At 38.0% G+C, this 24,415-nt stretch overlaps 1 protein-coding gene across 1 annotated transcript in view; it reads right to left on the bottom strand.

Moving 5' to 3' along the window:
- Window positions 1-1,709: 1,709 nt before the first annotated feature.
- GPR149 (G protein-coupled receptor 149) overlaps window positions 1,710-24,415 on the bottom strand; it is a 93,415-nt gene continuing 70,709 nt past the window's right edge. The window contains exon 4 of the mRNA XM_052649960.1: window positions 1,710-2,282. Coding sequence (XP_052505920.1) covers window positions 1,710-2,282 — 573 coding nt within the window. The remainder of the gene's footprint in view (window positions 2,283-24,415) is intronic.

Here is a 24,415-nt window from a genome sequence, read left to right as displayed (position 1 = left end):
TTTTCAAACATTACTGGTGGCATTACATTTGCTTCTCGAGTTTAAATAAAGATATATTGAGGAGTTAATGAAAGATAAGGAAAATCCATTGAGATAATTATTTTGAAAATGATTTCTTGGTAGCAAAAAAAAATAATCGAAAGATAAAACAATCTGAATGATTATGTGAAATAATTTAGAATTCTGATTCAACATAATGAAATGGAAGCCAAAATAAATCATTTAAAAAAATAATTCACTGTCTGTAAGTAATAACAAAGATATGTGAGTAAAGTGAGAGTGTACAAAGTTTAAAACTGTAGAATGTCAATCTTAATAACTTTGAAAAATAAACATTTAAGTAATACATTTAATATATGTTTACACAAAGATCAGAATAAAGCAATTTAAAGAAAAATCACTTCTTAATTTTTGATACGTACGTTACTATTATTCTAACAAGGTGATATCTGCATTTTGCAATGTAACACATTTAAAAATTAATCTTGAAATATATACCTCACAACCAATAAATTATATTGAATTGTTTCTTTGCTTGAGGCACACACATCTTTGCGAAGGAAATAAAAAAGCACCTAAACTTGGAATATAGGTGAACTAAAATTTTCTATGCTTCAAGAGCAGCTAAGGATGTTTGCCAAATCTGTAGCCTTAGAAACAGACCCTTTAATTTGGACTTAGAGGATTTTTCCTCTGCTCTACCCAGAATTGTGTTACTCTACTTGGGTGTACCTCACAGAACTTAATCTTGGAGTGTTTTTTTTCCTAGTTTCTGTTTAAATAAACAAAACACTTCTAGAAATGATAAGTATATATTTACAACCTTTTCCAATATGTTTAAGAGCTACTTCCAATTCTACTTCTAACATACAATATATTTATTTTAAGAGCAGTCAACATACTGAAAAGATGAAAGGAGAACACTCATATTTAAGAGAGAAATAAAAAAATCAGTAAACAATTTGTACTTTATAGAAATGAAGGGAACAACTAGGTATAGACTAGGGACATGCATGTTTCAGAGTTGGAAGCTTATTTGCTATTTTATGCAGGAATGTATTTCCTAGATATCAGTATGAAGCTAAAGCAGTAACTGTAATAAGCTTGCTTTACTAGCCACATTTAGGCAAGCCTCTTCACCTATAACCCACTCCAGTACTCTTGCCTGGAAAATCCCATGGACGGAGGAGCCTGGTAGGCTACAGTCTACGGGGTCACAAAGAGTTGGACACAATGGAGCAACTTCTTTTTCTTTCTTTCTTTCTTCACATACAACTCAGAGTTTTGCTATATTTCTTCCATTCCCCAAATGTCATTTTCCCCCTTGCAGTAAGGGCCAACATTATGTGTCAAGACACGTGCATGAGAACAATATTTTCAATGACTTTATACAATTTTCTGTTTACTCTGAGGTTGACAGATACAGGTGAAAACATTAGTAAACTATACCAGGGTTTTGATTTAGAAAAGATTTTTAGAAATCGTATAGGAAACAGAACCTTTTAATTGCCACAGTGAGTGATCTATAAGTAACACATCAAAAGCACTTAAGTGTTTGCACTAGTTTCAGCTGTTTGTGCTAAAAATAATTAACTGTTAAGTGTAAACCAACAAATAAAAAAGAAAATCAATAAGCCTCAGAACAAAGGTGTTAGTTTAGTCATTTGAAGTTGCAGAGCCATTCTTGCCTTTATCAGGCTAAATGATCACTAGTCACCCTTGCTTTCTTCTTCTCTTTTCCGGTAAGCTTTATTTAACAGCTGGATTTCCTCCTGGTAGCCAACAGTCTCCTGGCTCTGCCTTTTGCTGTTCTGCCTGTGTGCCTCCACAGTGTCTGGAATGGAGATGTTGATATCACCATCGGGATTAGTTGTGGGTAAAAAGAGAGAATATGAGGCTGTTTCCCCTAAATCACAGGAAACGAATCTGTTTTCCTTCCGTGAGTAGCGTAAGGAAGGCGATCTGACCTGCGTGGAGGACTGGCTGATGTTGCTAATGATTGACACCGTGTCCAGGGCCTCTTCATTATCACAAATTTCAAGAACCTCCAAGTGGATTTTCACACTGGTGTCCGCAAATGTGGAGGCAGAATCTTCTGAGTTTGGTTCATGGCCAACACTTTTGGATCGGTAGACTTCTATTTTCTTAGAGGCTGGGGTTATTTTTTGCCCTTCTGCGCTCACCTCATAGGTAGACAGGGATAGGGTTTTCCCGGTCGGGGCTTGGAGAGACACGGTCCCCTGGAATGCACACAAGGGAATGGCCAGAGCACCTCCGGAACGCTGGGGACAAAGACAAAAATGGTTATTATTGAAAACTAGTGTCTGAGAGGGGGCCATTTCATTTTTTCCTCTTTTTTTTTTTTTTCATGATAATGGTAATGTTATTCTGGTTCAGACTCATTTCCATGGAAACCTTTTACAGATACATGATTGAAATTCTGCCATCAAAGCTCTGTACTTAGCTTCTTCTAGGTCAAATATGACATCGAAATGAGGGCAGTCAGAAACCTACCTTTGAGGATATTTCTCAGTTGAAAGCAAGGTGTGTGTACTGTGGTCAGCAGGAGTTGGGCAGACTATAAGGATAAAATCAAATGTATAGCTTTTATATTTTTGTTACATGTTCAGTTACATTAAAAACTTTTCATAGGTTGAGAGAAGTGCAGACTGTGATCTGAATGCACTTTCCCTCCCTTTGTATGCCAGTAATTAAGTAAGTGAAGTCGCTCAGTCGTGTCCGACTATTTGCGACCCCGTGGACTGTTAGCCTACCAGGCTCCTCTGTCCCTGGAATTTTCCAAGCAAGAGTACTGGAGTGGGTTGCCATTTCCTTCTCCAGGGGATCTTCCAGACTCAGGGACTGAGCCCGGGTCTCCCGCATTGCAGGCAGACGCCTTAGCCTCTGAGCCACCAGGGAAGCAGAGACAGTGACAATTGTGAAACTGTGGTTCAGATTAAATATAAAGAGTATTTCAACTGCAGATTTGAGCACACAGTAAAGGAAGCAAATGTCATCAGAACTGTGTGGTACAGTGTGCTTACTTTTCCACAGAGAAATCACGGTCATTAAAGTAAACCTGGTAATAGAGAACTCCCCCACACCCCTACAAAAATTTATATTACATTTTAAAGTATTAAAATTTTGATTTTAAACTGTACTCACCACTGAGAACTGCATAAGAAATAAAGATTAATTCTTCCAATAGTGTGTACTTTATATTGTTGATTCATGCCTTCATACTTTAAATTGACTTTTTTGATTACATGTTCGTTTCAGACAGTAACAGTGTTAGTCACTCAGTTGTGTCCAACTCTTTGCAACCCTAAGGACTGTAGCCCATCAGGCTCTTCTGTCCATGGAATTCTCCCAGCAAGAATACTGAGCTGGGTTGTCATTCCGTTCTCCAGGGGATCTTCTCAACCCAAACTTGGTCTCCTTCATTGCAAGCAGATTCTTGACCATCTGAGCCACCAGGGAAGCCCAGTTAGTTTCAGAAGAAGACAGTAAGATGCAAACTTTTAGAGCATCGGTTCTAAAAGCTAGATCTCCAGAGCAGCATTGTCAGTATCAGCTCGTAACTTACAAGAAAAGCTATTTTTGCGTCTGACTCCAGGCCTACTGAAATCAAAGCTCTAGGGGTGAGGTTCAATAATCTGTATTTAGCAAGCCCTCCAGGTGATTTTATCATTTGGGTAAGATTCACAACCCATTGCTGTAACTAAAGAAATGTTGCTAGTCCAGAAGAAGGTGGGGTAGGGGATGGTTAAGCAGACACTTTATATATATGTATGTCTTCATCTATAGAGATTGGAATTACTCACTGGACTGGCTTAAATGTTTCTTTCACCAGGGGAATGGGCATGAGGGCTCATAGCATTTTGTCAATTTAGGATGATTGCCCTTCCCAGTTTGCCTGTGGCTGTCTCAGTTCCAGCACTGAAATTCCTGCATCCGGAAGCCTCTCAGTCCGAGAGAAACAAGGACAGTTGGTAACCCTATTTGCCATGGATCTATGAGTGGCTAGGGGAAGCCTAGAACCAGGGTCCTCTATTAAGGAACAGTGTGGATTCTTATCTACTTAGGTAAAAATTTTAAGGGAGGATGCATCATGAGCTTCATTCAGGGTGACTTCATGTCACACCCATTGAATTTAGGGACCAAGAAAAATACAGTCTAGGACACATGAGACACATCACTAGTCTTTCCCAGTTAAATACTAAAGAGAAGGATTCAATTCTGTTTATCCATAAGGGAACCTGGGGACCTATATTTAAGGCCTTGTACCCTAAAGGACCATAAACTTTGAAAATTTACACCATAAAGTTAAGTTTGCTCTTCTACTGAGGCAAAGAAAAAACTTTTTCAATTTTACTTGTATGACTGAAACAAGAGAAACAGAGAGACAATACCTAAGTTCAGTACTGCAGCAGAGCATCGTTAAGAGTGGTGGCCACTTTGGGTAAACTATTTATTATGTATTCATCATTTGTTAAACATTTCTGAATACTCTCTGTAAGATTCTGAATTTTCACTACATGCATCCAAAGACCTCACAGATGACTGAGTGGGAAAGATGTGTAAAAAATAAAAACTTCAGCTCTATCTATCCTAATAGAGCAAGGAGGTGGAGATCAAGACCATCCCCAAGAAAAAGAAATGCAAAAAGGCAAAATGGTTGTCTGAGGACGCCTTACAAATAGCTGAGAAAAGAAGAGAAGCTAAAGGCAAAGGAGAAAAGAAAAGATATCCCCCCCCCCAAAAAAAAGAAAAGATATCCCCATCTGAATGCAGAGTTTCAAAGAATAGCAAGGAGAGATAAGAAAGCCTTCCTCAGTGATCAATACAAAGAAATAGAGGGAAACAATAGAATGGGAAAAGACTCAAGATCTCTTCAAGAAAATTAGAGATACCAAGGGAACATTTCTTGCAAAGATGGGCACAATAATGGACAGGAACAGTATCAACCTAACAGAAGCAGAAGATATTAAGAAAAGGTGGCAACAATACACAGAAGAACTATAGAAAAAAGATCCTAATGACCCAGATAACCACGATGGTGTGCTCATGATCACTCACCTAGCACCAGATATCTTGGAGTGCGAAGTCAAATGGGCCTTAGGAAGCATCACTACGAACAAAGCTCCTGGAGGTAATGGAATTCCAGGGGAGCTATTTAATCCCAAAAGATAAAATCCCCAAAGATAAAATCCCAAAAGATTATGCTGTTAAAGTGCTGCACTCAATATGCCAGTAAATTTGGAATACTCAGCAGTAACCACAGGACTGGAAATGGTCAGTTTTCATTCCAATCCCAAAGAAAGGCAATGCCAAAGAATGTTCAAACTACCACACAATTGCACTCATCTCACACGCTAGCAAAGTAATGCTCAAAATTTTCCAAGCCAGGCTTCAACTGTATGCGAACTGTGAACTTCCAGATGTTCAAGCTGGATTTAGAAAAGGTAGAGGAGCCAGAGTTCAAGTTGCCAACATCTGTTAGATCATCAGAAAAGGAAGAGAATTCCAGATAAACATCTACTTCTGCTTCATTGACTGCACTAAAGCCTTTGACTGTGCGGATCACAACAAACTAGAAAATTCTGAAAGAGATGGGAATACCAAACCATCTTATTTGCCTCCTGAGAAATCTACATGTATGTCAAGAAGCAACAGTTAGAACTGGACGTGGAACAATGGACTGATTCAAAACTGGGAAAGGAATATGTCAAGGCTGTATATTGTCACCCTGCTTATTTAACTTCTATGCAGAGTACATCATGTTAAATGCCGGGCTGGATGAAGCACAAGCTGGAATCAAGATTGCTGGGAGAAATATTAATAACCTCCGATAAGCAGGTGACACCACTCTAATGGCAGAAAGCAAAGAAGAACTAAAGAGCCTGTTGATGAAAGTGAAAGAGGAGAGTGAAAAAGTTGGCTTAAAACTCAACATTCAAAAAACAAAGATCATGGACCATGAGATCACGGGTCCCATCACTTTATGGCAAATAGATGGGGAAACAATGGAAACAATGACAGACTCTATTTTCTTGGGCTTCAAAATCACTGCAGATGGTGACTGCAGCCATGAAATAAAAAGACGACTGCTCCTTGGAAGAAAAGTTATGACAAACCTAGACAGCATAATAAAAAGCAGAGACATTACCTTGCCAACAAAGGTCTGTCTAGTCAAAGCTATGGTTTTTCCAGTAGTCATGTATGGATGTGAGAGTTGGATCATAAAGAAGGCTGTGAAGAATTGATGCTTCTGAACTGTGGTATTGGAGAAGACTCTTGAGAGTCCCTTGGACTGCAAGGAGATCAAACCAGTCCATTCTAAAGGAAATCAATCCTGAATACTCATTGGAAGGACTGACGTGGAAGCTGAAGCTCTAATACTTTGGCCACCTGATGTGAAGAGCTGACTTATTAGAAAAGACCGTGATGCTGGGAAAGATTGAAGGCAGGAGGAGGGGATCACAGAGGATGAGATGGTTGGATGGCATTACTGACTCGATGGACATGAGGTTGAGCAAACTCCAGGAGATGGTGAAGGACAAGGGGGCCTGGCATGCTTCAGTCCATAGGGTTGCAAAGAATCAGACACAACTGAGCAACTGAACAACAATAGAGCTAGGACCTCTGATAGATTTATGTAGGGGTGTCATTTGAAATTGATCTGAAGAATCAAGAAAAGATTGACAGTTTTTAAAGCCTTGCTTTCTGAGTAGTAAGCTGTGAGTTTAAGGTCCAACCTAAAAACTTTCCATCCTGAGAAAAATCCAGAAACTTCTTTTTCTTTTCTAAATCAAAATTGACTAACACATTATTTAATCAGAAAATTTGGCTGTCATTTAATAATGTGAATTGTATGTGCAGCCTTCTTTATTCTGAGAGCTAGTTAACATGAAAGCGACCCTTCTTACATTATACTTTATCAAAAGGAAAAAAAATCCCTACATCGGTACTCTAAAAATTGTTCCTAAGTATTTTTATTAGCATCGTACATTCTATAAACAAACTCCTATGGAGCATGCTAGTTTAAAAAAGATGGGATGAGAAAACTAAGTTGTCAGTGCCCAGAAGCACTGGCATGTCTCTTAAAAAGAATTTTCACTGCGTAATCAACAGTGTAACTATATTTTTATATGTAACCAACCTGCATCACTGATGAGCAGTTACTATCAAAGCAAAAGCAAATATATTTTTTTGTATCTGATTTTATACATCTAAATACTGCAGATTTCAATAGCTCCTCCATGCTAACCTTATTTTCAAATGAGAAAACAAGCTTTACTGAGTTATCAAATGGCAACTCATTAAAACTGGCATTTGAGAGCTGCATAGTGCCAGAGTTTAGCTAAGTATGAAGACTGGTTATTCTGAAATAGTACAGAGTCCCCAGTTACCGAAATTGTTTTGTGAAATATTCCAAAGACCATGATTGAGAGTCACGTAAATAAAAACACAGAGGCAGAGTATAAAGAAATATATCTGAGCATACTTTATACTCATAATTCAAAGTTGGAAGGTTAGTTTCAGGAAGATCATACTGTTACTTTAAGCTAATTCAGTAATTTAAATTTTACCTGTTATGAAAGTAATGAATAAGTTGTTTAGAGTTGTATATGAAGTACAAGAGTAAGGAGTTTATACCAAATTTTGTTTGCAAAATCATAAGAGGTTTATATAATTTTTTTCTTTTGTCTTTTATTTAAGTTAGAGAAACATTACTCTAAGTGAGGGAAAATGGAACTTGAACTAATGGAGCAATAATAAAGATTCAAGGAGGGAGCTGAAAGAATTTGAATAGAACAGCAGGATTTTCCACCTCTTTTAGGATATGGAAAGTGAAAAGTGAAAGTGAAAGTCACTCGGTCATGTCCGACTCTTTGCAACCCCATGGACTATACAGTCCATGGAATTCTCCAGGCCAGAATACTGGAGTGGGTAGCCTTTCCCTTCTGCAGGGGATCTTCCCAATCCAGGGATTGGTCCCAGGTCTCCCGCATTGCAGGCAGATTCTTTACCAGCTGAACCACAAGGGAAGCCCAAGGATGTGGAAGGAGGACTATGGTTTAGGAACAAGGACTCAGATGGAGACAGACTAGAAGTAGGAGAACAGACGGATTTGTATACTAGGACTTGACTAGCTAGGAGGTCTATAGTAATGGAATGAAGAGACTCTCTTAAGAGTCCACAGAATGCAGAGTACTGAAGCTTATAAACAACTGGATTTCCCTATGATTAGCTCTACAATAGACCCAGGATGGAGTATTATGAAAATATGGGGAAAAAAAGCACCTAACCTGGGTGAAGTGAGGGAAAAGGAGGCCTGAAAAAAAAGTTCAAAATAAATAGGAGACAGAAGAAACAACGTTTCCATATGGGAAAACTCTATGTTTAAATATGACAATTTTCTTTTACTTTATTGATTTAATACATTTTAATAAAAATTCCAATGGAATACCAATGGACTTTTATTTTAGAGTATGAAAAATTTCTTCTAAGATTTATTTCAAAGAGTAAATGCTTATGGATAACCAAGAAATTTGAGAGCAGACTAATGAGGGGACTTTGCAAACATAATATGAAGCTATGTCATTAATACAAGGTGTTAATGGCAAGATTTGATCAAGCAAGTCTGAATCAAGAAACCAGGCATAGTATGTCATGAAGATGGCATTTCAAAATAAGGATTCAAGTGGGCCTTTACATATTATTGGCTATTCACTACAAAATGAAATCAGACTCCCTTTTCAATATGCAAAAATTATTTCTTGAATCTTAGTAATTCTTTGAAAATCTGAGTGAAGAAGATCCTTCCAAATCTGGAATGAAAATTAGAAATGACAAAGTCCAAGATGGGCAGATTTGATTGCAGAATAATTAAAAATATGTAGGGGGCCTCCCTCGTGGTCCAGTCACTAAGACTCCAGACTTCCAATGCAGGGGGCTGAAGTTTGATCCCTGGCCAGAGAACTAGATCCCACATGCTGCAATTAGAACCCAATGCAGCCAAATAAATAATAAATATATATATTTCAAAATGTCTGTGTAGAAGTATATGCTGAAAGCAATGGTAAAGACAATTGGTAATCTTGGTGATAATATTTTTGTAGCACATTTAAGATAAAATTTGATATGACCTATTTGGAAATAGAATCTTTGTTGTTGTTGTTTAGTTGTTAAGTCCTGTCTGACTCTTTTGCGACCCCATAGACTGTAGCCAGCCAAGCTCCTCTGTCCATGGGATTCCCCAAGCAAGAATACTGGGGTGGGTGGCCATTCCCTTCTCCAGGGGATCTTCCCCACCCAGCGATTGAACCTATGTCTCCTGCATCTCAGGCGGATCCTTTACCACTGAGCCACCAGGGAAGCCTAGCATCACTGTAGATGTTCTCAAATTAGGATGAAGTCATACTGGATTGGAGTAAACCTTAATCCCAAGATTTTGGATATAGATTCACAGAGAGAAGGTGAACATGTAAAGCATACAGCATTTGGAGTGATGCTGTCATAAACCAAGACAGAATCCTCCTCTAGAGCCTCAGAGGAGCATAGAGATATGAGTCAATAGATTTCTGTTGTTTTAGGCTATCTAAGTTTGTGATAACTTGTTACAGCTGCCCTACAAAACTAATACAATATTTTATGCAAAGAGGCACAAAAATAAATATGCGTATAAACGTTTTACAAAGTTGTATAACTGCCTATTTGCCTGTGGAGACTGGAACTGTAACAAGTCTGTCAAATCCACATAGAATGTAATCTCCTCAAGGGAAAGGAACATTTCCTTGTTGATCTTGATTTTCTCTGCTATCTCTAACAGTGGCTAGCACATGACAACCCCTCAAAAAATATTTGTTGTGTGAATAAATGTTTCTATGAATGAATGAATCCACAGCATTGACTTTGTAGAGTTTTTAGATTCCATATCTTTTCTTTCTTTTTATTAAATTGAAGTGTGGTTGATTTACAATGTAGTGTTAATTTCTGCTGTACAGCAAAGTGGTTCAGATATATATACATAACATTCTTTTAAAAATTCTTTCCTATTATGGTTTATCATAGCATATTGAATATAATTCCCTGTCCTATACAATGGTGCTTTGTTTATCTTGACTTTCTAAAGCACAAAACATAAGATCAACTTTTAAAAATTCAGGTTTCCTTTGCTATCTGAAAGTAGAGCATTCCTATGAACCCTTTTATAAGTTGAAGTGGTATAAAGTGAAGAAGCAGTTCCTCTAGGACACATCTTACCAATAGATACACAAAATAAACTGAGATAAAGCACAGATGCTCACAGACACAGTTCAAAGCTATGGCAGCTTGATGCTGAGATGCTGAGTACATTTTCCAGAGAAGGAGCTGAGTGGTGCCATTCCTGCAGCTCTGGGTGTGTGCTGCTTCTATAAAGGCTTGTTGCAAAACAAACACTGAATGTTATTTTCATTTTTGCCTTTCTTATTAAAATAAAAAATCCTCTTCAGATTTCTTTCGGTTAGTGAAAAGAGGTACTAATGTAGGTCTTTCATAAAAGTGAAGTGGAATACAGTGAATTTTCAAAAAGCAGGGGATAACTGTATTGCTGTTTACAATATCTATTTGTATTTTAACAGTCTTATACAATAAATTATGATAGTTAAAGTGCATCAGAAGGTCGTGTTAGACCATACTCTTTTTAAAAATCAAATCAAATATTGAGGGACTGAATTGTATGTGAAAGTTTATTGCATGATAAAAAATGATAGATTCAGAGAACATAAACCTACTCATTTCATAGTCTCTGCTTTCTTTTCATTTAAAAGTCTATGAATTAGCATATGCTGTCAGGATTTATGATAATCCATTATTTCTGTATTCCTGAGCGTAGGTGGCTGGGAGCTCTTTTATCTGAAAATGAAAAGCAGTCTCCTCAGTAATGCTTTAGGAGGAGACAGCAAGTCATGTAAACACATTAGCACAAATAATCTGCTGTGATAATTGATTCAGACTAACTGACCTTGAGCATAGAGAACTTTTTATTTCTTCACTGCAAACCTCTAGGTGAATCCAGGGTGAAATTATAATATAAAAGAGTTGCTCTAAAACATCCCTCCTAACAGGTGAAGTTTCTGATGATTATCTGAGTTGTTCAATTTATGAAAGCAGTATTTCAACACATAGGATCATAGGGCTCATAAGAGACCATTTTATAAAAGGAGAGCTGGCAGCCGGAGCAGGGAATCTGCCCAGGGCCACACAGGTAATAGTAGGAGGACTGGCCCCAGGACTTGGGTGGTTTAACTCTGAGTTACATGCTCTTTCCACTCCACCATGTTGCCACTTTAAAAGAAATCTGCTTTAGCTGGAAGTGGTGGATCACAGATTTTCTGCCCTGGAAGATAGAATTCTATCACTAACTCATAAATAATCCAAGTGACTGACAATTTTAATCCAAATTAAAATTATGTAGATGGTCTTGAGGTGATTTAGGTGAATTTTAGGCATTTCAAAGTATAGACACTGAGGAATTAAGCAGTGTATCAGAGATTGGAGGAGAAGATATAGGGACACTTAAATAAATAGCAGGGAGAGTGAAAACTTTGTAAGAAAAATGACAAGCTATACTATTAATAATTTACATCTGGAAATTTATTTAAAACTATGTGATTGATATATTTTCATATATTTAATTTCCCAAATATTCCTCGTGTCATCTCGTCACCTTCATTTAAATCTTTAGTAAACCGAAATGAAGGAGACACATGAATTGCTCAAAGAAAAGAGTAAGAGTGAGAAAGCAGGGCCTCTATGCTCCTACTATGTGGCACAGAAAGTGTTAGGTATTTTAGCATATTCCACTTTCAATTCTCACAGACCTTTGAGGTATAAATTAAGATTTGTCTTTATAGTGATGAAGAGTCTCACAACTGAGTAGCAAATTTGGGATTGATAATCACCATAACAAATACTTACTGATCTGCCAAACATATATTAGACTTCTTACTAAAACACTTTATATATATTTTCTTATTTAATTTTCACATCAACCTTTTTAAATAAAGACATTCATCATCCTAATTTTATAGATGACATAACTGGCTCATGGGGCAATAACTCCAGTTAGGAAATGTGTGTGTGTGTTAATCACTCAGTCGTGTCTGACACTTTGTGACCCCATGGACTACAGCCCGCCAGGCTCCTCTGTCCATGGGATTCTTCAGGCAAGAATATTGGAGTGAGTTGCCATGTCCTTCTCCAGTGGGTCTTCTCTGACCCAGGGATCGAACCTGGGTCTCCTGCATTGCAGGCAGATTCTTTATTGTCTAAACCACCAGGGAAGTACCTGTTAGGAAATGGCATAGTCAAATTCAGATCCAGGACTATCTGTCTCAAACACTCTGTTTTAGCCCTTTTGCTACTTCAACGAGTAGAGCTAGGGATTAAAATATGAGTAACACTTTACTCTCCTAATCCAGCTGGAGCCTGTGATGTCTCATGGGAACAAGGGAGATGGAGGGATTTATGCACTGTAGGAAGAGAAGGGAGTATTTAGAGATCTTTTAGAAAATTGTTTCTACACTTTACTGTAAAAGTCCATAAAACTTTATAAACATTTTCCAAATAGAATCTATGCTACAATAAAAGAATTAACATTTTTTAAATGGAAATTCCCTGGTGGTCCAGTGGTTAGGACTTGGTGCTTTCACTACCATAGTTCCAGGTACAATCTCTGGTCAGAGAACTAAGATCCTGCAAGCCACAATGTGTGGCAAGTAAATATATAAATAAATAAAACCCCCCAATTATTTACATGTAATACTGACACATTTTGGCACTTATTGAAAAGAAACATACAAAACACTTGGTTTAAAAAGAAATTTAAACTTAGAAAACTCAGACCATTACTATTGTGTACTTTGCACATACCTCACAAGCACTTATGGCATAACTAGTGAAGATCACCAGGCTCCCTGGTAATCTTCACGTAATTTTTAATGTGCTTCCAAAAGTTTATTGTAAACCCACCCAAACATTGTCAAGGATAAAGTCAAATGCCATTTTCCAAACTGGAAAAAAAAAAGAGAGAGAGAGAGAGTGATTTCTAAGTAGGACAAGTTAGCAGGAAAGTAGGGAAAATGTACTCCAGGATGAGGGAAGGCAAATTGGAATTTGGAGGAAATGACATAGCAGAGGGAAATAAGACTGGAAACAGGTTGGGCTTAGGGTCAAGAGCCCTGTCCATCAGGATAACGAGTTCTAACCACATCTCATAACTAAGAGGGGACCACTCATTTTTGTTTACAAAAAGGAAGGGAATTAAGATGTATGAAGGGTCTACTATGTAGAGGCCCTGCATTTTATACAGGCACTTTACATGCGAAATGTAATATAATGATCCATAAGGAAGGTAAAATTATTTTCATTTTATAGATAAATGAAATGAGAAGAAGTTAATTGACTTAGGTTAGATAGAAAGTTAAGTTTTGAGTTGTGATTTAAAATCATCTCAGAGTTCATATGCTTTCTGCTATGCTTCTTCTGATCTAACATGATAACTGGGTAACCTGTGAAAGACAGATTGGAGGAAGAAGAGTGTGGTTTTAGGGAAACCAATTAGGAAGTTTTTTAACTCATTGTGACTGAGCATGCAGATGTACAAAAGAAAAAGAGATCTGAACTTCAGTACAGATAGTAGAAAATGCATATGTGGGATGGACTACAGGGGAATTGCAGAGGCAAAACTCTTGTGATTGAGGATGGTCCTGGGCAAATACAGCTGTGGAGTCATGTATACCTGCCTTTGAAATCAGCTGAGTCAGTATCTTTGTCTCATTTGCAAAATATGAATAAATGAGTTAATGAATGTAAAATGATTAGCTGAGTGCCTCACACAAACTAAGTGCTCCATAACTATTAGCTGTTTGGGGAGGCAAGTAAAACGGAGGAAACCACAATGATTTTGAGGCTAATATCGAGTACTAGAAGTTGAGATAAGGGGCTTAGGAGGATGTTGATAATTTAATGCTATTTTAACAATCTTTATTTCCTAATCATTTTATAAACGCTAATTTTGCTCTGAAACTAAAACTAAACGAGACAATCCCTAAAAAGAAAACTCCAGAAGATATAACATTAATATAAATGCAAACATTTTAACAAATATTAGTAAATGGAATTAAGCAAACAATAAAAAGAATTAAACTTCATGACTAAGTGGGGTTTATTTCAAATACAAAGCTAGTTTCACTACTCAGGAACAGGTTAATGTGACCCACCATATTAAAGAAGGTTAAAGAAGAAAAGTCATATAATTAAATGAGTTGATGCAGAAAAACTATTTGGTTTAGGCAGAAAATCCCAAAGAATCTACAAAAACTCCTAGAACTAATAAATAAGCTAATCAAAGTTGCCTTCAAGTTAAACACGCAAAATCATTCTTTTTTATATACAAGCAAATGACTGTATAGACATCAAAATTGGAAATTACAATTGCTCAAAAAATGAAATACTTAACTGTTAGTCTAACAAAGCCTATATAGAATTTATATGGTGGAAAACTATATGATGCATGAAAAAAAATGAAAGAAGCTCCAAATAAATGGAGAGACATATCATGTACATGGGTTGAAAGATTCATTACATTAAATATTTCAGTTTTCCACAAATAGATATATAGATTTAGTGTGCTGCTGCTGCTAAGTCGCTTCAGTCATGTCCGACTCTGTGCGACCCCATAGACGGCAGCCTACCAGGCTTCCCCATCGCTGGGATTCTCCAGGCAAGAACACTGGAGTGGGTTGCCATTTCCTTCTCCAATGCATGAAAGTGAAAAGTGAAAGTGAAGTCGCTCAGTCGTGTCTGATTCTTAGCGACCCCATGGACCGCAGCCCACCAGGCTCCTCCGTCCATGGGATTTTCCAGGCAAGAGTACTGGAGTGGGGTGCCATTGCCTTCTCCAATAGATTTAATGTAATTCCTAATAAAATATCAAGTTTTTTTGCATATACAGACATGTTTATTCTAAAATTAATATGAAAAGACAAATGAACAGAAACATTAACTTAGTTTGAAAAAAAGTTAATATAGGGGACGGGATAAAGATGGCGGAGGAATAGGACGGGAAGACCACTTTCTCCCTCACAAATTCCTCAAAAGAACATTTCAACTCTGAGCAAACTCCACAAAACAACTTCTGTAGGCTGGCAGAGGTCATCAGGCATCCAGAAAAGCAGACCATTGTCTTCAAAAACAGGTAGGAAAAAATATAAAAGACGAAAAAGGAGACAAAGGAGGTGGGGAGGGAGCTCCGTCCCGGGAAGGGAAGCCCGTCCCGGGAAGGGAATTTTAAGAAGAGAGGTTTCCAAACACCAGGAAACACTCTCCCTGCCGAGTCGGTGGCGAGTCTTGGAAACACAGAGGGCAACATAACAGGAGGGAAAAATAAAGAAATAATTAAGACCAAGAGATTACAAGCCCAACAGTAACTCCCCCAGCGGAAAAGCGGCACAGACGCCTGCATCCGCCACTGGGAAGTGGGGGCAGGGCAGGGACGCGCGGGAGGCGCGGGCTGCAGTGCTTTGTAAGAATCGGACAGGAACGCCCCACGCACAACCAGAACGATCTAACCTGGGCTAGCAAACCAGACTGTGGGATAGCTACCGCCCGAAAAGCTCGAACATAAGACACCGCCAGGACCGAGCACAGAACAAAGGACGGAACGGAAAAAGCCGGCTGCAGACCATCCCCCGCCGGGGACAGGCAGCCAGAGCCGTAAGGACTGGAAAGGGGCAATTGCAGACCCGGAGAGACTTTACTTACCTAACTGCAAGCAGGCCTCTTTGCTAAGACTTCTGGGGGTGCTGGACACTCACAATCTGCCTCACGGGGGACGCCAGCGGTCCACCCAGAAAGCTGAGCAGCAGCGGCAGAAAAGGTGACATGCCGAGGCGATCGCGCTCGCCAAACTCCTGAGCTACTCGGACCTGGGAAGGGCACAAAACGCAGTCCCAGCCGAATCTGTGCCTCTGAGGGCGGCCTGAGCAGCTTGGACCAGGGAAGTGCACGCAGCCTAGGGCCGGCCCCAGACGGTTCCCGGCTGAGCATCGTAGAGCCGGAGTGGTTTGTACGCCGCAAGAAGGGACAAGTCAGGCGGGGCTGAGACACTGTGCACACGACAGTGCTATTTGTTTGCAGCATCCCCCCTCCCCACAGCGCGACTGAACTAGTGAGCCTAAAAAACCAGCAAACAGAAGAAGTTAAACAGAGGGAACCACCTTGGAAGTGATCCCACACGGCCCAAAACATCAGAGAACGGCCAGATATATTTTTAATAATTTTAAAATCATTCCTTTTTTTTTTCTTTTTTTTCTTCTTTTTTTTTCTAACTATTTTTTTAATTGTTAAGTCTTCTATTTATCCTCTAATTTTTATTTCTATAACCTACTATTACTATTAAAAAAAAAAAAGACTTTTTTTTTTTTTTTTTTTAAGGCAAACACCATATATAGCCTTTGGATGGTTGGTGGTGGTTTTTTGTTTTTTTTTTTGGTTTGTTTTGTTTTTTTGTTTGTTTGTTTTTTAAATAATTCTTGTGTTTTTTTTTTCTTTCTTCCTTTTTCCTTCTGCTTCTTTTCTTTAATATTGTATTTTTTAAAATCCAACCTCTACTCTAGATTTTTAATCTTTGCTCTTAGGTTTCTGTTGTCAATTTTGTACATTTAAAAACCCAAACTTCACTACCCAAGTTTACCTGAGAGCGAGATTACTGGCTTGACCACTCTCTCCTCCTTTGGACTCTCCTTTTTCTCCACCAGGTGGCCTCTGTCTCTTTTCTCCCCCATCTCTTCTCTATCCAACTCTGTGAATCTCTGTGTGTTCCAGACGGTGGAGAACACCTAAGGAACTGGTTACTGGCAGGATTTGTCTCTCTCCTTCTCATTCCTCTCTCTTATCCTCCTGGTCACCTCTGTCTACTTCCTCCCTCTCCTCTTCCCCGTATAACTCCGTAAATACCTCTGAGCGGTCCAGACTATAGAGCACACATAAGGAAGTGACTACTGGCTAGCTTGCTCTCTCCTCTTTTGATCTCACCACATCTAACTCCAGTTACCTCTAACTACCCCCTCCATCTTCTCTTCTCCTTGTAACTCAGTGAACCTCTCTGAGTGTCCCTCAATGTGGAGAAACTTTTCATCTTTAACCTAGATGTTTTATCATCAGTGCTGTATAGATGGAGAAGTCTAGAGGCTACTGTAAAAATAAAACTGAAAACCAGAAGCAGGAGGCTTAAATCCAAAGCCTGAAAACATTAGAGAACTCTTGAATTCAGGGAACATTAAGCAATAGGAGCTCATCAAATGCCTTCATACCTACACTGAAACCAAGCTCCACCCAAGGGCCAACAAGTTCCAAAACAAGACATACCACTCAAATTCTCCAGCAACACAGGAACACTCCCCTGAGCTTCAATATACAGGCAGCTCAAAATTATTCCAAAACCCTTGATGTCTCATAACCCATTACTGGTCACTCCACTGCACTCCAGAGAGAAGAAACCCAGCTCCACCCACCAGAACTCCAACACAAGCCTCCCTAACCAGGAAACCTTGACAAGCCACTGATAGAACCCCACCCACAGTGAGGAAGCTCCATAATAAAGAAAACTCCACAAACTACCAGAATATAAAAAGGCCACCCCAAACCCAGCAATATAACCAAGATGAAGAGACAGAGGAATACTCAGCAGGTAAAGGAACAGGAGAGTTGCCCACCAAACCAAACAAAAGAGGAAGAAGTAGGGAATCTACCTGAGAAGGAATTCCGAATATTGATAGTGAAAATGATCCAAAATCTTGAAATCAAAATAGAATCACAGATAAATAGTCTAGAGACAAGGATTGAGAAGATGCAAGAAAGGTTTAACAAGGACCTAGAAGAAATAAAAAAGAGTCAAAATATAATGAATAACGCAATAAATGAGATCAGAAACACTCTGGAGGCAACAAATAGTAGAATAACGGAGGCAGAAGATAGGATTAGTGAAATAGAAGATAGAATGGTAGAAATAAATGAATCAGAGAGGAAACAAGAAAAATGAATTAAAAGAAACGAGGACAATCTCAGAGACCTCCAGGACAATATGAAACGCTCCAACATTCGAATTATAGGAGTCCCAGAAGAAGAAGACAGAAAGAAAGATCATGAGAAAATCCTTGAGGAGATAATAGTTGAAAACTTCCCTAAAATGGGGAAGGAAATAATCACCCAAGTCCAAGAAACACAGAGAGTTCCAAATAGGATAAACCCAAGGCGAAACACCCCAAGACACATATTAATCAAATTAACAAAGATCAAACACAAAGAACAAATATTAAAAGCAGCAAGGGAAAAACAACAAATAACACACAAGGGGATTCCCATAAGGATAACAGCTGATCTTTCAATAGAAACTCTTCAGGCCAGGAGGGAATGGCAAGACATACTTAAAGTGATGAAAGACAATAACCTACATCCCAGATTACTGTACCCAGCAAGGATCTCATTCAAATACGAAGGAGAAATCAAAAGCTTTACAGAGAAGCAAAAGCTGAGAGAATTCAGCACCACCAAACCAGCTCTCCAACAAATTCTAAAGGATATTCTCTAGACAGGAAACACGAAAAGGGTGTATAAACCCGAACCCAAAACAATAAAGTAAATGATAACAGGATCATACTTATCAATAACTACCTTAAACGTAAATGGGTTGAACGCCCCAACCAAAAGGCAAAGACTGGCCGAATGGATACAAAAACAAGACCCCTCTATATGCTGCTTACAAGAGACCCACTTCAAAACAAGGGACACATACAGACTGAAAGTGAAGGGCTGGAAAAAGATATACCACGCAAATAGAGACCAAAAGAAAGCAGGAGTGGCAATACTCATATCCGATAAAATAGACTTTAAAACAAAGGCTGTGAAAAGAGACAAAGAAGGCCACTACATAATGATCAAAGGGTCAATCCAAGAAGAAGATATAACAATTATAAATATATATGCACCCAACATAGGAGCACCGCAATATGTAAGACAAATGCTAACAAGTATGAAAGGGGAAATCAACAATAACACAATAATAGTGGGAGACTTTAATACCCCACTCACACCTATGGACAGATCAACTAAACAGAAAATTAACAAAGAAACGCAAACTTTAAATGATACATTAGATCAATTAGACCTAATTGATATCTATAGGACATTTCACCCCAAAACAATGAATTTCACCTTTTTCTCAAGTGCTCATGGAACCTTCTCCAGGATAGATCACATCCTGGGCCATAAATCTAAACTTGATAAATTCAAAAAAATCGAAATCATTCCAAGCATCTTTTCTGACCATAATGCATTAAGATTAGATCTCAATTACAGGAGAAAAACTACTAAAAATTCCAACATATGGAGGTTGAACAACACACTTCTGAATAACCAACAAATCACAGAAGAAATCAAAAAAGAAATCAAAATATGCATAGAAACTAATGAAAATGAAAACACAACAACCCAAAACCTGTGGGACACTATAAAAGCAGTGCTAAGAGGAAAGTTCATAGCAATACAGGCATACCTCAAGAAACAAGAAAAAAGTCAAATAAATAACCTAACTCTACAACTAAAGCAGCTAGAAAAGGAAGAATTGGAGAACCCCAGAGTTAGTAGAAGGAAAGAAATCTTAAAAATTAGGGCAGAAATAAACGCAAAAGAAACAAAAGAGACCATAGCAAAAATCAACAAAGCCAAAAGCTGGTTCTTTGAAAGGATAAATAAAATTGACAAACCATTAGCCAGACTCATCAAGAAGCAAAGAGAGGAAAATCAAATCAATAAAATTAGAAATGAAAATGGAGAGATCACAACAGACAACACAGAAATACAAAGGATCATAAGAGACTACTATCAGCAGTTGTATGCCAATAAAATGGACAACATGGAAGAAATGGACAAATTCTTAGAAAAGTACAATTTTCCAAAACTGAACCAGGAAGAAATAGAAAATCTTAACAGACCCATCACAAGCACGGAAATTGAAACTGTAATCAGAAATCTTCCAGCAAACAAAAGCCCAGGTCCAGACGGCTTCACAGCTGAATTCTACCAAAAATTTCGAGAAGAGCTAACACCTATCCTACTCAAACTCTTCCAGAAAATTGCAGAGGAAGGTAAACTTCCAAACTCATTCTATGAGGCCACCATCACTCTAATACCAAAACCTGACAAAGATGCCACAAAAAAAGAAAACTACAGGCCAATATCACTGATGAACATAGATGCAAAAATCCTCAACAAAATTCTAGCAATCAGAATCCAACAACACATTAAAAAGATCATACACCATGACCAAGTGGGCTTTATCCCAGGGATGCAAGGATTCTTCAATATCCGCAAATCAATCAATGTAATTCACCACATTAACAAATTGAAAAATAAAAACCATATGATTATCTCAATAGATGCAGAGAAGGCCTTTGACAAAATTCAACATCCATTTATGATAAAAACTCTCCAGAAAGCAGGAATAGAAGGAACATACCTCAACATAATAAAAGCTATATATGACAAACCCACAGCAAACATTATCCTCAATGGTGAAAAATTGAAAGCATTTCCCCTAAAGTCAGGAACAAGACAAGGGTGTCCACTTTCACCGCTACTATTCAACATAGTTCTGGAAGTTTTGGCCACAGCAATCAGAGCAGAAAAAGAAATAAAAGAAATCCAAATTGGAAAAGAAGAAGTAAAACTCTCACTGTTTGCAGATGACATGATCCTCTACATAGAAAACCCTAAAGACTCCACCAGAAAATTACTAGAGCTCATCAATGAATATAGTAAAGTTGCAGGATATAAAATCAACACACAGAAACCCCTTGCATTCCTATACACCAATAATGAGAAAGTAGAAAAAGCAATTAAGGAAACAATTCCATTCACCATTGCAACGAAAAGAATAAAATACTTAGGAATATATCTACCCAAAGAAACTAAAGACCTATATATAGAAAACTATAAAAGACTGATGAAAGAAATCAAAGAGGACACTAATAGATGGAGAAATATACCATGTTCATGGATCGGAAGAATCAATATAGTGAAAATGAGTATACTACCCAAAGCAATTTACAAATTCAATGCAATCCCTATCAAGCTACCAGCCATATTTTTCACAGAACTAGAACAAATAATTTCAAGATTTGTATGGAAATACAAAAAACCTCGAATTGCCAAAGCAATCTTGAGAAAGAAGAATGGAACTGGAGGAATCAACTTGCCTGACTTCAGGCTCTACTACAAAGCCACAGTCATCAAAACAGTATGGTACTGGCACAAAGACAGACATATAGATCAATGGAACAAAATAGAAAGCCCAGAGATAAATCCACACACATATGGACACCTTATCTTTGACAAAGGAGGCAAGAATATACAATGGAGTAAAGACAATCTCTTTAACAAGTGGTGCTGGGAAAACTGGTCAACCACTTGTAAAAGAATGAAACTAGATCACTTTCTAACACCACACACAAAAATAAACTCAAAATGGATTAAAGATCTAAATGTAAGACCAGAAACTACAAAACTCCTAGAGGAGAACATAGGCAAAACACTCTCTGACAGAAATCACAGCAGGATCCTCTCTGATCCACCTCCCAGAATTCTGGAAATAAAAGCAAAAATAAACAAATGGGATCTAATTAAAATTAAAAGCTTCTGCACAACAAAGGAAAATATCAGCAAGGTGAAAAGACAGCCTTCTGAATGGGAGAAAATAATAGCAAATGAAGCAACTGACAAACAACTAATCTCAAAAATATACAAGCAACTTATGCAGCTCAATTCCAGAAAAATAAACAACCCAATCAAAAAATGGGCCAAAGAACTAAATAGACATTTCTCCAAAGAAGACATACGGATGGCTAACAAACACATGAAAAGATGCTCAACATCACTCATTATCAGAGAAATGCAAATCAAAACCACAATGAGGTACCACTTCACACCAGTCAGAATGGCTGCGATCCAAAAATCTGCAAGCAATAAATGCTGGAGAGGGTGTGGAGAAAAGGGAACCCTCCTACACTGTTGGTGGGAATGCAAACTAGTACAGCCACTATGGAGAACAGTGTGGAGATTCCTTAAAAAATTGCAAATAGAACTCCCTTATGACCCAGCAATCCCACTGCTGGGCATACACACCGAGGAAACCAGAATTGAAAGAGACACATGTACCCCAATGTTCATCGCAGCGCTGATTATAATAGCCAGGACATGGAAACAACCTAGATGTCCATCAGCAGATGAATGGATAAGAAAGCCGTGGTACATATACACAATGGAGTATTACTCAGCCGTTAAAAAGAATTCATTTGAATCAGTTCTGATGAGATGGACGAAACTGGAGCCGATTATACAGAGTGAAGTAAGCCAGAAAGAAAAACACCAATACAGTATACTAACACATATATATGGAATTTAGAAAGATGGCAATGACGACCCTGTATGCAAGACAGGAAAAAAGACGCAGCTGTCTATAACGGACTTTTGGACTCAGAGGGAGAGGGAGAGGGTGGGATGATATGGGAGAATGGCATTCTATCATGTATACTATCATGTAAGAATTGAATCGCTAGTCTATGTCTGACGCAGGATACAGCATGCTTGGGGCTGGTGCATGGGGATGACCCACAGAGATGTTATGGGGAGGGAGGTGGGAGGGGGGTTCATGTTTGGGAACACATGTAAGAATTAAAGATTTTAAAATTAAAAAAAAATTAAAAAAAAAAACATAAAAAAAAAATCCAGACTAAAAAAAAAAACAAAAAAAAAACCAAACAAACAAAAAAAAAGTTAATATAGTGAGAGCAGTCAGTCTACCTAATTTCAGTGTAGCTGCAAAAATCAAGACTGTGTTATTGGTGCACGGATAGACGTGTAGATCAATGGAATAGAATAGAGAACCCAGGAGTAGTAGACCCACACAAATATGCCCAACTGCTTTTTGACAAAGGTGCAAAACCAATTCCATAGACTTTTCAGCAAGTGATGCAGAAACAACTGACATCCATAGGTAAAAAAATTAACCTAGAACTAAGTTTCATATATTATCCAAAAATTGAATCAAAATGGATCACAGACTTAGTGTAAAATGTAAAACTATAAATATTTTAGTACAAACATAGATGAAAATCTTTGAGACCTAAGGCTAAGCAAAGAGCTCTTAGATGTGGTATCGAAGCACAATTTGTAATAGGAAAATTAATAAATTAGACCATCAAAATTAAGAACATTTGTTCTGTTCAAATGCAGGTTCTGATTCAGTAGGTTTGTGGAGGTCTGAGATTCTGTGCTTAAAAAGATTTCTCAGATGATGCTGATGCTGCTGGTCCATGGGCCACATTTTAAGTAGCAAAGGACATACCCCTGTAAGCCTTATGGTTCTAAAATTATATGATTTCACAAGTGAACACAATTTGTTATTTTCTAGTATTAGCAGTTAAGAGAAGTAGAGGAGAGAATTCAATTTCAGTTGACAGGTTAATAGAAAGGCCCCAAGAGCCAATTTATAGCTGAATGTGATGAGAAACAAACTCTTATCTTTTCACATGCCTTTCATCTATTCTAATATTTTATTCAAATGGCATCTATTATAAATGAGTAACCATCTGATGAAAAATGATCATGTTTCAGCATGAATCTTAATTTTACATTGATCTTATGACCAAAACATAAGCTTCTGAAATGAATATATCTTTGCATTTAAACTGCTTTATTTTTTATTTATGGTAATTATTATTCTCATATTTTCAGTTCATACTTTGGGACTTTATCTGAACCCATGAGCACAATCATCACAGGCTATAAGAAATCCTGTGGGTATTCTGAATTTAACTGTGTTGTAGCTCTTGGGATTGTTGGATAGGTTTTCCATTCTCTAGTCTAGTAGAAACTGAATTTCTTGTTGTATCTCTAATAATGACATTTTGGTTTAGACATGGTGTTGCAGTCCTTTAATGGACTAGAACCTGGTGGTCTGGAGTCGATGATAAGAAAATGAAAGAGAGAGAGAGAGAGAGAAAGACACGGGGACACAAGCTCTGATGGAGCAGAGGTGCTTTAATGATCTTTCTGTGAGTATATATAGGCTGTTGTATACGGAATTTCTTTTGACAATGATACAGATCAGAATATCAAATATACAGCAACCATTACCAAGGGAACAAGGGATTAACAATGGTCATAAGGTCAAGAGACAATTCATATCTCAAGAAAGAGGATCGAGACTAAGCAGTTTTGTTGTAAGGAGAATGTTTACTGAAGGAGATTCATACATGTCTCATCCTATGACCTCAGTCCTGGGAGCGGCGTGCTGTTCCACTTGTTT

The sequence above is a fragment of the Budorcas taxicolor genome, chromosome 1 (genome assembly GCF_023091745.1).
Source record: "Budorcas taxicolor isolate Tak-1 chromosome 1, Takin1.1, whole genome shotgun sequence".
NCBI classification, from domain to species: Eukaryota; Metazoa; Chordata; class Mammalia; order Artiodactyla; family Bovidae; genus Budorcas; species Budorcas taxicolor.
This window is presented reverse-complemented; position numbering and strand designations above follow the sequence as displayed.